The sequence below is a fragment of the Amblyraja radiata genome, chromosome 7 (genome assembly GCF_010909765.2).
Source record: "Amblyraja radiata isolate CabotCenter1 chromosome 7, sAmbRad1.1.pri, whole genome shotgun sequence".
Lineage (NCBI taxonomy): Eukaryota > Metazoa > Chordata > Chondrichthyes > Rajiformes > Rajidae > Amblyraja > Amblyraja radiata.
In genome coordinates, this window is record NC_045962.1 from 34,480,179 (window position 1) to 34,497,908 (window position 17,730).

Consider the following 17,730-nt stretch of genomic DNA (forward strand, 5'->3'; position numbering starts at 1 on the left):
TGAGACGTCTTTAGGACAGTGGAGAAATACTTATATTTTAAGTATTATTTATGTTACTGGGGGATTTGGTACCTATTTATAAATTTAAAATATCCACAATAAAGACACAAAATGCTGGAGGCACTCAACATGTCAGGCAGCTTCTCTGGAGAACATGGATAAGTGACATTTCAGATTGGGATCCTTCTCCAGTTGGATCTGACCAGAAACATCACCTATGCATCTTCTCCAGACGCTGTGTTACTGAGGCACTTTATAGCAATATGCTTTGTGTTTATAAAGTAAGCTATTTTCTCACTCAAAAGCATATTACTGCATTCCAAATTTTGGTTTATGCTGTATGATAAAGTTCATGGAAAATTGCATGCAAGTAGATGTCCATGTGTTAAAAGAGGCCACTCACAGGCTGAAGCAAATTAATACCCTGGTTACAAGAGTCATACTTTACATACAAATATTATGTTTAAAATAAATTATTCAATGTAAAATTATTCAAAAAGTAAAGTATGAAGTTTCGTGTACCTGTTTTGTATCGTAAGATGACATTTGGAATCAAAATCTACTTCTATTGGATCAAGTTTGTAGCAGTAATTTCCATGTCTTTTCCAGTTCTTAAAAAAGAAAAAAGAAATCAACCTTCAACTAGTTTTTGCTACTGCTTGAACCAAGGCTGTAATATGTTAATATTGAATAAGCTAACATTGTTTTTATTTACAAAAAGGGCGGCATAGTGGCACAGTTGCGTAACAGAGCCAGAGATCCAGGGTTCGATTCTGACAGGTATTGAAAAAAGGACATATGGTGAGAGATTGAAAGAGTAATATAATTTGTTTTGGTGCGTATGGTACGATTTAAAAAAAAAAGTGTTTTAATACTTTTAAAACTATTAAACATCTTCCTCAATTGGTTTGTAATCTTCAATATTCCCGTAGTGTGGCTCTAACATATTCCGTACTTCCCTGTCCAAGAATTCCACCAGGTCTGGTAGCCTGACTACTTGTCTCCTTTCATCTCTAATCTTACTAACTGTTCTGTGTGGAATTTGCACTCCCCATGACCATGTGGGTTTCCTCCAGGTGCCCCGGTTTCCTCCCACATCCCAAAGACGTGTGGGTTTGTGGGTTAATTGGCTCTCTGTAAATTTCTCCCTAGTGTGCAAGCAGTGGATGAGAAAGTGGAATAACATAGAACTTGTGTGAACGGGAGATCAATGATCGTAGTGGACTAAAGGGCCTCATTTCTATGGTGCATCTTTCAAGCAGTAAACCCCTAACTCAGTTACAATATCCCCATTTTTGTGTCTGAAATTAAAAAACTGAAAATCTGGAAACATTTCGGACAAGCACAATCTCTGGACCAAGAAAGAGTCAAGGTCTCAGGTCAAAGAGCCTACATTAGAATTGGGAAAATATAAAATGTTAGCTTTACGTTGCAGCGAGGACGAGGGATGAATAGAAGACAAAGATCTCCACAGATACTGCTTTATGTGTTGGGCCTTTCCAGCATTCTCTGACCTGCCTTTCACCATTTCTACATATAACTAAATTGCTTTTCCACTTTTTCATTCCCGCTTTAAAATCTCTGATCTGAAATTTCAAACTGCTCCCCTGATAGAAGCCGCCAGACTTGCTGAGTGTTGCGATATTTCGGATTTCCAGCTCCTGCAGTTTTCCGGTTTTCAGTATGATACGTCGGTTGGTCTTTTTAATTGTTCTCCCTAATCCAACTACTTGCAGCACAAGATTCCAGTATCTGCAGTTTCTTGTGCTTCCTGCTTGCCATACATCTTTCTTGGGAGCAAGGAAGCTTATCAATTTCCTCCCACAGATGCTGCCTGACCTGCCCAGTTACTCCGACATTTTGTGTTTTTCTCCAATTTGGTGGTTGTTGATGAGTCCAAGGATGCTCTCCAATTTAGTGACACAAGGAACTGCAGCTGATGGAATCTGGAGCAAAACACAAAGTACTGGAGCAACTCGGTGGGTCAGGCAGCATCTGTGGAGGGAATGGACAGATAAAATCAAGAAGTGAAACATCGCCTGTCCATTCCCTCCATAGACTCGCTGAGTGCCCTCAGTATTTTGTGCAATTGCGTTGTGTTACATGTGTGTGGTTGGAGTGTTGGATTATCTGTGTGCTGGCAAGATTAAGTGGCTAATCTCTTTCTTGGAGACATAACAAAATGCAGATGCTGAAATCTTGAGCAAAACACAAAGTGCTGGAGGAACTCAGTGGGTCAGGCAGCATTTATGGAGGAAAATGGAGACTGTTGTTTGGAGTTGGGACCCTTGACTCAAGAAGGATCCTAACTAAAAATGTTGCCTATCCATTTTCCACCTAAGATGCTGCCTGATCCACTGAGTTACTCCAGCACTTTGCGTTTTTGTAATATAATTTGGTGGCTGTTGATGAGCCCAACATGGGGATCTGCAGATTCTGCCACAAGTGTGGCAGGTTATTTTAGACAAAGGTCATTTGAGAGATGGTGCACTGGACATCAGTCATCAATGCCATCAAATACTCCTCAATTTTGAACACGATGGGACAGGGATTCCCACAAGTCAATGGGGGTGGTGCACCTTCTCTAGGAAGCTTTGAGAAGATACTCAAATCATCTCCTGCCAGAGAGAACTGAGAATAGAGGGGCTATTTCAGGAATCTGATGACCACAAACTTTTGGGGGCTGGACCTTCAAACTCTTAGTCATTGGCCAAAATCTGTGCAGATTCATTGAAGATGATGGTAAATGTAATCGTTGACATCTCACCTTCACTGAGGAGTTGGCTATATGGTGCAGAAAAATAATCCACATTTTCTATTTCTCAGTGGACCTTTCTTGTCAGGGGGCAATGTAGGGAAAAGTGAAGTAGAAGACCTTTGTCTTCTGGATATAAAGTGTGAAGCGTATTCTCGTAGATAGTTTGAATGAGTCATTAGTTGACCTTCCCTCATATATCCCAATCCGTTGCCACAACTATCTGCTTGTGCAACAAACCCGATTTAAATAAACATCTCTTTATGGGAGTTCCAAATTGAGATTACAGTGGAATTGCAGGGATAAATTCATGGCTAATTGGACCATAACACAGGATGTAGGTGTAGAACACAATAAAAAAAATCTCAGCAGGAAATATTGTTGGGTTTACAGCAAAGGAAAAGTGACACCCAGCATCACAATTTTTGAAGCAATACTGAGTGAATATATTGAACTGATAATACACGGGATAGCTAATTGTTAGATAGACACAAAAAGCTGCTTTGTGTGTCTGTCTTCAGTTTAAACCAGCATCCGCAGTTCCTTCCTACATTGTTAATTGTTAGCCAAACTTGATTATGGGGAAAAAGTGTTTGTGTTAAAATAAGTTTCTATGAAGTATATTTAAATATAAGATGAACAGTCTAAAGTTACCGTAAAAGAATCATGCGAAGATACAAGAAACTGCAGATGCTGTTTTACAAAAAAGGCACAAAGTGCTAGAATAACTCAGTGGGTTGGGCAGCATCTGTGGAGAACATGAATAGGGGATGTTTTGTGTCCTGACCATTCTTCAATCTGATTGCAGGGTGGGGGGAGGGTGAGACGACAGAAAGAAAGCTGGAAGAGAGAAGAGGCAGGACATAGAAACATAGAAAATAGGTGCAAGAGTAGGCCATTTGGCCCTTCAAGCCTGCACCGCCATTCAATATGATCATGGCTGATCAAAGCGTGGCAGGTAATAGGTGAACACAGGTGAGGGGGAATGAGGATTCCAACCCAAACATCACCTATCCGTGTCCTTCAGCGATGCTGCCTGACCCGCTAAGTTACTCCAGCATTTCGTGTCTTTTCCCCCCCCTCCCCCCAAAAAAAAGGAATTACGTGCGCACCTCAAGGGTATAAAGTAATTACCTCATTCTGTGGGCATCCTACATCAGCCAGACCTGTTTCATTCCTAACCTTGCCCACCTTTTTACAAACATATGGTAGCTTCATGTCACATTGTTCAACCTTCCATCGACCCAACTGTAAAATATAAAAGTATAAAGGTTCCCTATCAATAATTTTTAATCAATATTCATTTTTGTTGAATGCAATACCCTATAACATTAAAGGAAAGTAATATTTACAGGACATTGAGATGCCCCAGATGATTTTAACAATCAATTACCAATGAAGAGCAGCACATTAGCGCAGCTGGTGGAGCTACTGCCTCACAGCGCCAGAGACCCTGGTTCCATCCTGAATCTCAGGTGCTGTTTGTGTGGAGTATGATCGTTCTCTCTGTGACCATGTTGGTTTACACCGAGTGCTCTGGTTAAGTCAAAGATGAGTGGATTTGTAGGTTATATAGCGTTTAAATTGCCCCTAACATGTAGGGTGTGAATTGGAAAGTGGGATAACCGAACTAGGGCAGACGGGTGATCAATGGTCGGTGTGGACTTGGTGGGCCGAAGGTCCTGTTTCCGTGTATCTCTAACTTAAGTCATGGAAGGTCGTCCCTTTAGAATGTTGAAAGGAATGTGTGTGTGTGTGTGTGTGTGTGGGGTAAAATGTCATTAAAGCTTCAGTAGCCAACTGAAGGGTTGTCACGCATCCAAGGCAGAGATAAGCTAAACATTCTCCCCGAATCAGGACAGTTGCCTCCTTCCCATTTAAAATTAAGTCTTAGCCACATATTAACAAACTAACAGGATCACACGGGTGAGATGGTCAAAGTAATATGTTAGTACAGAACTTGCCTCTCCAGAGTAGGATACACAGTGTGTTGTGGTGTTATAGGGGATATTGGGTTCCCCCTTGTCCCAGTAAGTGAATGTCACGGTAGATCCATCTGACCAGTTAAACAAGGCTGGAAAACTGGTGGTACTTAATCCTGTCCAAACCTCAGATCTGTAGGCTAAAGAACAAATAACAATAGCTATCAAAATACAACTGTGAATAGTACGGTAAAGAAATCCACCATTTTAAAGATCAAAAAAATCATCGGACCAACAATGTAGCAGATTAGAAATTCAATTTTGACCACTGGCAAGTTAGTCCAGATCCAAAACGTCACCTATCCATTTCCTATCCGGTTTTCTCCGGGTGCTCCGGTTTCCTCCCACATTCCAAAGACTTCAGGTTTGTAGGTTAATTGGCTTCCGTAAATTGTCGCTCAAGTGTAGGATAGTGCTAGTGTATGGGCATTGCTGGACAGCGTGGATTCGGTGGGCCGAAGGGCCTGTTTCCATGCTGCATCTCTAAAGTACTGGGCGCAAAGTCTTACCTTCATGAAGCTTGGTGACAACCAGCTCCACATCCGCCAATGAGTGTATGCTGATGAGTTCACTTTCATTGGATTTGCAGAAGCTACTTGCATCACCCCAATTCAACTCTTCCTTATGCATAAAAAAGCAGAAGCCATTGTAGGCAAGCCAGTTGGGTTCACATTCTGTGTTGAAGTACTTCCAAGAATCTGTTACAAACCAACAAAGAATGTTAACAATTTTAACTTCAGACAGCCCTTACTTTCTCTCTCCTTCCCCTTCCCAGTTCTTCTACTAGTCTTACTGTCTCCGTCATCATTCTATCTTTGTCCCACCCCCTCCCTCGACATCAGTCTGAAGAAGGGTCTCAACCCGAAACGTCGCCCATTCCTTCTCTCTATAGATGCTGCCTCACCCGCTGAGTTACTCCAGCATTTTGTGTCTACTTTCAACATTATATCATGTTCTTTCAACATTACATTATGTAAAAAAAGTGGTTAAATAATTTTGGTTGGAAAGTGCTTCCCACTGTACTTGTTTTACAAGAACAGAGTTTGGTCAGATTAACCTGCACCTCAAATATAGCTATAAACAAGGTGAAACTAGGATAGGACACAAAGTACTGGAGTAACTCTGTGGGTCAGCAGCAGCTCGAGGATGTGGATAGGCTACATAGGTCCCTTCTTCAGACTCAAACTGCACAAATTTCTGAGACTAGTTCTGGCCATCAAAGCATAGAAGCAAATGCTGGTTAATACCAAAGATAGACTTACAGTGCTGGAGTAACTCAGCGGGTCAGGCAGCATCTCTGGAAAAAACGGGTGACGTTTTGGGTTGGGATCCTTTTTCAGATTAACGTTTTGGGTCTAAAGGAGGGCCAAAACGTCACCCAGCCTTTTCTCCAGAGATGTTGCCTGACCCACTGAGTAACTCTAGCACTTTGCCATCTAAATGTCAGGGGATGCCGACCTCATGCCTCATGGATATGTAAACGAAGAATCTAATGTCTGTTTAAGTATCTTCAGCAGAAACTGGATTACCCCAAGTAGTATGACACATTTTCTAAATTATGATCCAGTTTTCCCAATGGACATTTCTGGAAAGGAAGGTGAACTACTGCATTTGGCAGGAGATGCAGGAATGCGGTTTTGATCATTTTGACAGGTACAGCCAACTCTAAAAATATAAACACCCAACATTATCTGCTCAAGAAGATCTGGTTGATGCAGTCTGCGCTAAATATTTAAGTGAGGCTTGATGACCAATTTCTTGCGATTCTTGGAATTTCTATCTGGAGATTTAATGGGATTTACAGTAAATCTTGAGAAGCTGTCGGCCATGTCTCAATTTAAAAAAAAGCTGCAACAGGACTGTTGACCAAAGTAAATAAAAAAGGTTTCAACATTCGGAATTTAAAAAAAAAATAATTTTCATGTAACTGATTCATGGAGTTATACTGCACGGAAACAGAACATCCAGATTTTTCATAACGATTTATGCAACCATTTGAAATTATTTCTTTATGGGTTGGGAACAGACAATAAATGCTGCATTGATGGTCATCTCCACTTGGATCTGAATTGATAGGCGGTTAAGCCTTCAGCAGATTGGCAAGGCTGGAGCCCAATATAGATAAAGGGACAGAGGAGGGAAGGGTTTCGGCCCGAAACGTCGCCAGTTTGAAGAAGGGTTTCGGCCCGAAACGTCGCCTATTTCCTTCGCTCCATAGATGCTGCTGCACCCGCTGAGTTTCTCCAGCAATTTTGTGTACCTTAGATAAAGGGACAGCTGGCCAAAAAGAAAACCATGTGACAAATAGGGTTTGGTGTCACATCATGATTACTGACACCGCCCTTAAATTCCAAAATTATTGAAAAAAAATAAAAATAGAGTAGGAAATAAATTTGGAGACTATATTTTCAAAAACATGTCAACAAAAACATTTTCATTTAGTTATTATTAGGCAAGGTACAGGAACTGAAATGGTCAAGTCAGGTTACTTTCAAGAACAGCATTTATTCAGTCCCAAACAATTTTGCCCTGTATTTCAGTGTCAGCAAAAGATGCAATCTTGAGGCACTTAATCCCAGCGTTTGTACCAGAAGTAGGACCATTTCCAGGTCTGAAAGCAAATAGCTCAATTTAAAAAGTAGTCAATGGATGAAATAGCAAAAATGTTCATGTTGCTGTGATATTTACAAAAAAAGGAACTGATAAGATCACAAGATCTTAAGATCATAATGTTTAGAGGGATACGAGCCAAATGCAGAAAAATGGGACTAGCTCAGATAGGCAACTTGGTTAGCATGGACAAGTTGGACTGAAGGCCTATTTCCGAGCTGTATGACTATGACTGTGACACATTATGTAAACGTAAATATTTATATTTCCTATAAAATACACATATTAAATAGTTATTTATTTCAGATGCCTTCACCTGATCTTTCTTGTGAAAATGCGCTTACTTCTCTATTGTGGTAAGTGGCATTCTGTTTTCCATAATTCCACTAACTGCTCTCAAGGGCATCGAATTCCTTCAATGAATAGGCTCATTTGCCAGGAACGTTTCCCACAATGTTAAACAAGGTTAAACAATACTCCAAATGTTATTTCTTGGACCCTGATCTGCATATCACAAGATAAATTCTAGTGCTTTGATGAACAATGCATTGAAACAAAAAACAGAAATGTACATCAGGCACTGGGTGCCAACATCTGATCATGTATGTCAAATGTTGTGCCTGGAAGAGATCACCTCTCCCCCCTGGCCACAACCAATGTACGCCAGTTGATTTCCTCAATATTTCCCAAGAAAATAGAATGCATTAAGAGCCACATGACCCCCACCCCCAATGCCTGTCCCATTTTACTATTGGATGGAGTCATATTCATCATCTTTCATTCTATTCTAACCAAACCAATTACAATGGCTTCTCAAGAGACCGCAGATGCTGGAATGTCAAGCAAAATACAAGGTGTTGGAGGAACTTAGCAGGTCCCGACCACGGGGGAAAGGTGGAGTGGAGGTCCCGACCACGGGGGAAAATGGAGGAGGACTGGCCAAGTTCTGTGCCTTCCACCACAGTGATGAATGCTGTGGTGGATGTTTGTGTTACATTTTTATTGTGGTTGTGTGTTCTTTATTATTGTAACGCTGCTGACAACCCAAAATTCCACCGACCCTGGTTGTGTGGCAATAAATTCTATCAATCAATTCTATCAATCAGTCAGGCAGCATCTGTGGAGGGAATGAATGGACAGGCGACATTTCAGGTTGGGACCCTTCTTCAGAATGATTGAGTATGGGGGAGAAAGCTGGAGAAAAAAAAAAGTGGGGCAATGATCAGTGGATACAGGAGGGGGGTTGATTGGCAGATAAGTGGACTATGTGACAAAGGCTATTTGTTCTCCTGCCACACTGTTACGTCCAGTGCCCTCCAAAAATGGTCTATTTTGGAGTAACCTTCTTCTCATTAATAGGTTGCCTTTTCGCAACATCAGAAAACATTGTGTTCAATTTCTACTCAACTGGTGCCATGGACCCAATCCTACTTCATACTGCCTTGCTTGATCAGTCTCAAAGTTTAGGTTTTCTATTGTCACATAAACTGAGGTAAAGGGAAAAGCTTTGTTTTGTGTGCCATCCAAACAGATCAGATCACACAATACATCAATACAATCAAGTCAAACTCAAGTACAATACATAGAACAAAGGGAAAAATCCAGAGTGCAGAATATAATTCTCTGCATTTAGAAAAAAAACATCAGACAGCTTGTCCAACATACTGGACTGGATGATCAGAAATTCCCCACCACCTCTGAGAAAACCAAAGCCATTGTGTTGTTATCACCATCACAAGCACTTCCTGGTTCACAAACCTGTGTCCTGATGCAAGTAAGAATTTCATTGTTCCATTCCGGTACATATGATAATAAAGCACACTTGACTTACTTGACTTGAGTTACCAAATGTCATAGGATATTTCACTGGAGTACAGGTATTACCAAAAATGGCACCAAATTACATAAAGGAGATAATCAAAATCTTGGGGTCCAAAGAATGTTTAAAGCAGGACTGTTGGCACCTGGGAGAAACAGAAAGAGCAAAGAGGGACCCGGCGATGAACCATTGAGAAAGTAGAGGGACCCAGTGTGGCCAAGACAAAGAGTGACCCAGCAGGCCGCCTGCGGCCACGTGCGATGGCAGGCCTGCTTCGCCGCAGCGAGAAGACAAGACTATACCAAAATCTTTTGAAACTTTGTCGGTGCCAGAAATGTGTCGACTCTTTTGTCTACTGGCTATGTGAAGTCTGCTGTACGCTATTACAGGATTGTATACAAAAAAATTAAAATTTAATTGTTTTGAGGTACATGACAATAAAGTATTATTGAATCATTATATTATATTATACCTACCGATGGACTCTAATCTTGTCTGATTGAAGTGTTTCTTGCATACATATGGTAGAGCAGCTTCACAAGATCTTGCCTGCCAGTGACCAGACTCCGAGCTCAGTGCAGCACAACTGGATTCCTCAAGATGATATAATCCAAGCATACCTAAAATTAAAAATAATTTCATCTGAAACAATGGTCCAGTATTTATTTTAGAGATACTGCATTAGAAAAAGCTCTCAGCCCAGAGTCCAAGCCTATCTTCATACTTCTTCTATGTTTTCCCACTTTCGCATCCACTCCCTAAGCACGAGGGGTAATTTGCAGAGGCCAATTAACCTAAAAACTGGAACATCTTTGGGATGTCAGAGGAAACCAGAGCAAAGCCATGCAGTCATGCGCAGACTCGATATTATTTATTCGGTAAGTTAACATTAGATGTACGTCACATCTTACAAATGTCATAAATTGATCAACTAACCAATTTATCAAATAAGGCAGGCAGGATGGAAGGAATTATGCACAAGAAATTCAGTGGGAAAAAAAGTGATAGAGCATAGAAATTTCTTCACCCATAGGAGTGGATTTCTGGAATTCTCCACCCGAGTTTGGCAAGGTCAGATCATTGCTATATTTAAATTAGGAAAGATCAAGGAATTGAAGGCATGTGGAACTGGAAGAGGAGAGGAGTTGAAGCCAGTATGGATTAGCCAGGGAAATAAGAGATCACAGGGATCACTTATCTTGAGCAAAAATAAAAGTGCAGGAAGGAGGAACTCAGCAAGTCAGGTAGTATCCACGGAGGGAAATGGACAGATAACGTTTCAGGTTGGGACCCACATTCAGACTGATGGGGTAGAGGAGAGAAAGCTGGGAGAGAGGCGGGTGAAGGGGTGGGGCAAGAACTGACAAGTGATGGGTAGATTCAGATGAGGAGGGATATTTGGCAGATGGATGTCGTAACCAAGGCTGGAGGTGAATGAGAAGAAAAGGAGGGGAGATATACCCGTTGACCCACCCATACGCCCGTTCACCCAGTCCTACGAGTAATTATGAATTTGTGTTCAAATATTGTGTTGTTCGAGAAAATCAATAAAAGGTGACCATATTTTTAAAAAATTGCTTCAGTTTATCATTCAAGATAAACCTAATTCTCTCTAGATGTAATGTGTCTGTCATTTCTGTAATCCACATCTTCTATGGAGGAGCTGCAGCATTTTTCCAGAATTTAAGTATGTTTTTTTGCTGATATTAGTCCATAGCCGACAAAGCGTCACTGAAAAAAAAGTCAATTTACTACATGCCTCTGATATTCCCAGTATTATCAGTTTTGTGTCTGGTTCTAATGGGATTTTCAGTATATTGGAGAGGATGCTGAATACTTCCGTCCAAAATTTTTTTATTTTTGTACAGAGTACAAAACTGTGGGTTAAAGAGGCTTCTTGGAACTGACACTTATAGCAAAGAGGGGAACCACTGGGGAAAATGTTGTTCAGTTTGGTTTTTGAATAGTATAACCTGTGCAGCACTTTGAACTGTATCAGGCAATGTCTGGCATTTAAGGAGCAAGTATGGATATATTATAAGCTTTCGTCCCATATATCTTTTGAGATTTGTTGACCCATCTTCCCATGCACACCTGTAAACCTCAGATGATGTGGTGTTGATGTTTTGAAGAACATTGTAAATGTAGGATATCAACTTCTCTGTATCTTGCAGTTTCGTAGACTTGCATGTATGTTTTCACATAGTCCCTAACCTGAAGATATCTGAAAAAATTATTAGTATTCAAATCGTATTTCTCCCACAACTCTTGGAAGGAGGAAAAAGTTCCCTTCCAATATAGGTCTCCCACAGTGTAGCTCCTTTGTTCTTCCATTGGGTGAAAACACCATCTAAAGTAGAGGGTTTAAAAGATGGGTTGTTTGCAATAGGAAGGAGAGACATGTCTCTCAATTTGAGACTGAACTTCAACTGTTTCGAGATACGAATAGTACCATGTATTATCGGGTTATGATCGTACATTGAATTATTCAGGGGTATTGGTGACAGGACAATCGAGCCAATGGAGAAAGGCAAGCAATATTCTCTTTCCATTTTTAACCAGTTGGCCTGTTGGTGTGAATCATCCAACCAGAAAATTATGGTTTTAATATTCGTTGCCCAGTAGTAAGAGGAACTTGGGTAAGGCTAGTTCTCCATTCTCTTTGGATTTGCACAGGTGTCGTTTATGTATTCGGTGGCTTTTGTAGTCCCAAATGAAGTTAGTAACAATTAAACCAATTTATTTTAAAAAGAAAGATTCGGGAAGATATATCAGTACTGTCTGAAATAAATATAAATAAATCTTCAGACTGTTCCCCCCATTCTTCTTGAATGGGAGGATCAGTGCATGATGGATGGGGGGGGGGGGAGATCAGCGCATGATCAAGGGGGGGGGGGGGGGGGGGTCAGTACAGGGTGGATCGGAGGGTCTGTGCAGGATGAATGGAAATCACTACAGGACGAATGGGTGAAGGTGCAGGGTAAATGGAGGGTGGGTCAGTACGGGATAAATGCGTGGATTAGTACAGGATGGATGGGGGATCAGTACAGGATGGATGGAGGAGAAGTGCAGGATGGATGGGAAAGGGGTAAGTACAGGGTGAATTGGGGAACCAGTGCAGGGTGGATGGGGGGGGGGGGGTGTTAGAAGGCAATCGGTGCAGAATGGATGGATTGAGGCAGGTGAATTAGTACGTGTTGGTTGGAGTAGGTAAAATTGTGAGGGGAGAGCACGGGGGATGTCAGTGGTGTTGAATGGGGGGGGTTCAGTACGGGATGGGTGGGGGGTAGACAAAAGTGCTGGAGAAACTCAGCGGGTGAGGCAGCATCTATGGAGCGAAGGAAATAGGCAACGTTTCGGGTCGAGATCCTTCTTCAGACTGTTCCCCCCATTCTTCTTGAATGGGAGGATCAGTACATGATGGATGGGGGGGGGGAGATCAGCGCATGATCAAGGGGTGAGGGGGGGGTCAGTATAGGGTGGATCGGAGGGTCTGTGCAGGATGAATGGAAATCACTACAGGACGAATGGGTGAAGGTGCAGGGTAAATGGAGGGTGGGTCAGTACGGGATAAATGCGTGGATTAGTACAGGATGGATGGGGGATCAGTACAGGATGGATGGAGGAGAAGTGCAGGATGGATGGGAAAGGGGTAAGTACAGGGTGAATTGGGGAACCAGTGCAGGGTGGATGGGGGGGGGGGGGGTGGTGGCAGGAGAATTAATGCGAGGTGGATAGGGTGATCAGCGCAGGATGAATAGATTGGGGGGAGATGGGGAGGGGAGCACAGGGGATGTCAATGAGGACTGAATAGAGGCGGGAATGGGGATCAGTGCGGGATGTAGAGGAGGGGTCCCAGGATAAGGGGGGGGGGGGGTGTGGAGGGGGCGTACGAGAGAGAGAGAAGGGGGGCGAGGTATGGAGGAAGGAAGGTCAGCGCTCCCCGGACAACATCGTCCTCTGCCTTGGCCGTTGGGAATTCCTCGCCACCGCCTCCCTCCTCTGCCAGCCAACGGCAAGGTGCGGGGCCGAGCGGTGCAGCTCAAAGATCCTATAGCTATAGGATCTATGATGCAGCTGCTTCAGAAGTGTCGGAGCGAATGACGGGTTCCGCACAGCAGCGGCAGCCACAGCGGCTTCATCTCCTCCTCCTCCCGCTGCTTGCAAACCCGCTAACGGCGCACTTTCAAAACAAACCCTCCCGCACGCCAAGGCCTCCCCCTCCCTCCCTCCTCCCGGCCTCGGCGTGCGAGAGGGTTTGTTTTGAAAGTGCGCCGTTAGCGGCAAAGATCCTAAAGCGGAGCTCTGCTATAAGATCTTCGGTTAGCGGATTTGCAAGCAGCGGCCCTTATCAGGGCGGGCGAGGTGCGGGAGGAGGAGGAGATGGAGCCGCTGTTCGGGACCCGTCATTCGCTGCGACCCTTCGTCACCCAGCACCTAGTATCTTTCCCACGCAATACAGCCGTCACCGCCGACACAAAACGTTGCGTTCCTTCTCTCCAGAGATGCTGCCTGACTCGCGGAGTTACTCCAGTTTTTTGTGTCTATCTTCGGTACAAACCAGTATCTGGTTGCCAAGCCGGACAAAATGACTCTGTGTTTAGTTGCCCGGCGGCGCTTTGAGTGGTCAATGGCACCCGGGCAACCGTTAATTTCGAGCCCTGTACAGTGCCCTCCATAATGTTTGGGGAAAAGACCCATCATTTATTTATTAGCCTCTGTACTCCACAATTTGAGATTTGTAATAGAAAAAAAAAGTCAGGTGGTTAAAGTGCACATTGTCAGATTTTAATAAAGGCCATTTTTATACATTTTCATTTTACCATGTAGAAATTACAGCAATGTTTATACATAGTTCCCCCATTTCAGGGTACCATGATGTTTGGGACACAGCTATGTCATGTAAATGAAAGTAGTCATGTTTAGTATTTTGTTGCATATCCTTTGTATGCAATGACTGCTTGAAGTCTGTGATTCATGGACAGTTGCTGGGTGTCTTCTCTGGTGATGCTATGCCAGGCCTGTATTGCAGCCATCTTTAGCTTATGCTCGTTTTGGGGGCGTCACTTTCAGTTTCCCTTCAGCATATGAAAGGCATTCTCAATTGAGTTCAGATCAGGTGATTGACTTGACCACTCAAGAATTTATCATTTTTAGCTTGGAAAAACTCCTTTGTTGCTTTAGCAGTATGTTTGGGATCATTGTCTTGCTGTAGAATGAACTGCTGGCCAATGAGTTTTGAAGCATTTGTTTGAACTTGAGCAGATAGGATGTGTCTATACACTTCAGCATTCATTATGCTACTGCCATCAATAGTTGTATCATCAATGAAGATAAGTGAGCCAGTACCTTCAGCAGCCATACATGCCCAGACCATAACATCCCCACCACCGTGTTTCACAGATGAGGTGGTATGCTTTGGATCTTGGGCAGTTCCTTCTCTCCTCCATACTTTGTTCTTGCCATCAAGTTAATCTTCGTCATATATCCACAAGACCTTTTTCCAGAACTGTGGTTGCTCTTTTAAGTACTTCTTGGCAAACTGTAACCTGGCCATCCTGTTTTTGCGGCTAACCAGTGGTTTGCATCTTGCAGTGTATCCTCTGTATTTCTGTTCATGAAGTCTTCTGCGGACAGTGGTAATTGACAAATCCACACCTGACTCCTGAAGAGTATTTCTGATCTGTCGGACAGGTGTTTGGGGATTTTTCTTTATTATAGAGAGAATTCTTCTGTCATCAGCTGTGGAGGTCTTCCTTGGCCTGCCAGTCCCTTTGCGATTAGTAAGCTCTTTCTTCTTAATGATGTTCCAAACAGTTGATTTTGGTAAGCCTAAGGTTTGGCTGATGTCTCCAACAGTTTTATCCTTGTTTCTCAGTCTCAAAATGGCTTCTTTTACTTTCAACGGCACAACTTTGGTCCTCATGTTGATAAACAGCAATAAAAGTTTCCAAAGGGGATGGAAAGACTGGAGGAAAGACTAGGTGCTGAGAGCTCTTATACCTGCATTAAGCAGGGCTCGAAATTAACGGTTGCCCGGGTGCCACTGACCACTCAAAGCGCCGCCGGGCAACCTAAACATGGAGTCATTTTGCCCGGCTTGGCAACCAGATACCAGATACTGGTGGAAAGACTAGGTGCTGAGAGCTCTCTTATACCTGTATGAGAAAGTGGGATAACACAGAACTAGTGCAAACAGGTGATCGATGGTCTGTATGGATATGGTCGACAGAAGATCCTGTTTCTATGCTGTAGCCCCAAACTAGTATAAAATAAAAATATAATCATCGAGGAACGTAACATGAAGAAACAGCAAAGTGATTGTAGAATAAAACAACCAAAAAAAAACAAAATATGAAAATTACCTTCATCATGTTGACACCAAGCCACTCCACTAAATTATATTTTTAAAAATGTAAATATGTTGTGACTTGCTACTGTGATCAGCATCCTGGTTGTTTGTCTTCGTATCTCTTCTATTGTACACAATACATTTTCAACCAAAGTGACATAACAGCTTTATCTGAAAAATATTTACCATCGTCCCAATTGACAAAGTCTAAAGGTGTCCCATCTGACCATTGCCAGCCGCCGGCCACGTTCAGCTGATTCAGACCAATCCACAATTTATTTGGAATATTTGCCTGCTCTGTAAAAAGAACACAAGAGGTGTAATTAATTGACACCAAACGAATTAAGGTGCTGTGTAAAAGCTCTGAATGCATCTTCTCAGCTCAAACTGAAACATTTTGGCTTGATCAATGGTTCTGTACATAGCATCTCCACGTCACACCGCTATCTTGCCTCCAATACATGCGTATCAACAATTAGAGAGTGGTCCTGACCTCCCATCTACCTCATTGCAGACACTCGGGCCTATCTTTAATCGGACTTTACCTTGCACTAAATGTTATTCCCTTTATCATGTATCTATCTGTACACTGTGGACGGCTCGATTGCAATCATGTAGTCTTTCCGCTGACTTGTTAACACACAAAAGCTGTTCACTGTACCTCAGTACATGTGACAATAAACTAAACAAAAGTAATGTAGAGTGGATGTGGTGGGGAAGGGAGGGGTGACGAGTGGAATTGAGGTCAAATGGAGCAAAATTGGCATGAGCAAAATGAAACGGCAGTATCTCCACTTTTCACCCAGACAAATCAAGAAGCTGGCAAAACAAAAATGGCAACAGGAGATACTGACACGGACTTCTGGACAGACAGATAATTGTATTACGGTGATGTATAAGGCCAGTCTGTGATTCAAAACAACTTTCATGGGCGATTTACCTTTCCCTTTCTACACGATTCTCCTGCCGTCTCCCCACACAATGTTTCACGGCCAGAGCTGCTGTTCCCGTAGTGGGCAAGATTCAAACTAGCGCAGGGAATCCTCAATGGATTCCTAGTCCATTGCCTTAACCACTAGGCCAGGACAACATCTCCATGTTCCCATTTTGCCAAGATTGGGATTTAGTCATAAAAATCAAGTAGGCATTCAATGCAAGGGGGATTTTAAATTTTTTAATTTTATAACAAGATTGAGATTTAACCGCCAACCCCAAACTCTCCAAAACTACCTAGTGGTTGAAACTACCTAGTGGTTGAAAGATGAATTGAAAGTAGAGGGCAAGAGGAGTTGGCATTAGTCCACGATGCCTAGTAACAATTCCAGCTTATTTGAATGGCTACCAACGCAGAAAGCAGAACCACCCTGCCTCTGCTGAGAGACTGGGTGGCAGCAGTGGGAGTCAAAGGAAACACAAAATTCCATATACTGTAACCACTAAACTCACAGGAGGGGGTTCGTTTGCCAATCTAGTGTTACAAATTAATTCAAAGTTATTCTAACAGTAAAGTTGATCGAGTAGAAAACTGCATTGACAAAATTCTTGCTGCAATGCAACTATTCACAGTTGACAAACAGTAAATCAAGTACAAATTACACAAGAGAACAAGCTATTCAGACCAATAATTTGGAACACCATACCGTCAGTCACGTCAATTCCCCATATCCTCTCTGCCCCTAGTCCCACCTGCCCGTGCTTGGCCCATATCCCTCTAAACCTATCCTATCCATATACTTGTCTGAAATGTCTCTTAAACATTGCAATTGTACCTGCCTGACCTATCTCCTCGTTCCAGATACCCATCACCGTTTGTGTAAAAAGGTTACCCCTCAGGTTTCTATTAAATCTTTCCCCTCACCTTAAAGCCATGTCCTTTGGTTCTTGGTACCCCTACTCTGGGGAAAAAGACTGTGCATTTACCTGATCTAGGTTGTCAGTACCATTACTAGTTTCTTGAGGAGAGATAACCAATGGTTACTTGATTAGTACGGGTGTCAGGGGTTATAGGGAGAAGGCACGAGAAAGGGGTTGAGAGGGCGAGATAAATAAGCCATGATTGAATGACGGAGTAGACTTGATGGGCTGAATGGCCTAGTTCTGCTCCTTTCGCATGAACAGCAAACGTGCTCCCTGTCCATCCTGTCGATTAAGCCCACTCCAGCAGGCAGTTTGTTCAATGCAAGGTACATTATTGCAGTTGGGGAAATTGGGA

The 17,730-nt window shown here is 42.7% G+C and overlaps 1 protein-coding gene across 2 annotated transcripts in view; it reads right to left on the reverse strand.

The window, feature by feature from the left end:
- The window catches only part of ly75 (lymphocyte antigen 75), a 128,752-nt gene that overhangs the window by 71,650 nt on the left and 39,372 nt on the right, over window positions 1-17,730 (reverse strand). For both annotated transcript variants that reach the window (XM_033024132.1, XM_033024133.1), the window contains exons 5-10: window positions 15,705-15,815; window positions 9,643-9,786; window positions 5,247-5,435; window positions 4,720-4,877; window positions 3,890-4,003; window positions 523-611 (exon numbers count right to left, since the gene is read on the reverse strand). In XM_033024132.1, the coding sequence (XP_032880023.1) occupies window positions 523-611; window positions 3,890-4,003; window positions 4,720-4,877; window positions 5,247-5,435; window positions 9,643-9,786; window positions 15,705-15,815 (805 nt within the window). The remainder of the gene's footprint in view (window positions 1-522; window positions 612-3,889; window positions 4,004-4,719; window positions 4,878-5,246; window positions 5,436-9,642; window positions 9,787-15,704; window positions 15,816-17,730) is intronic.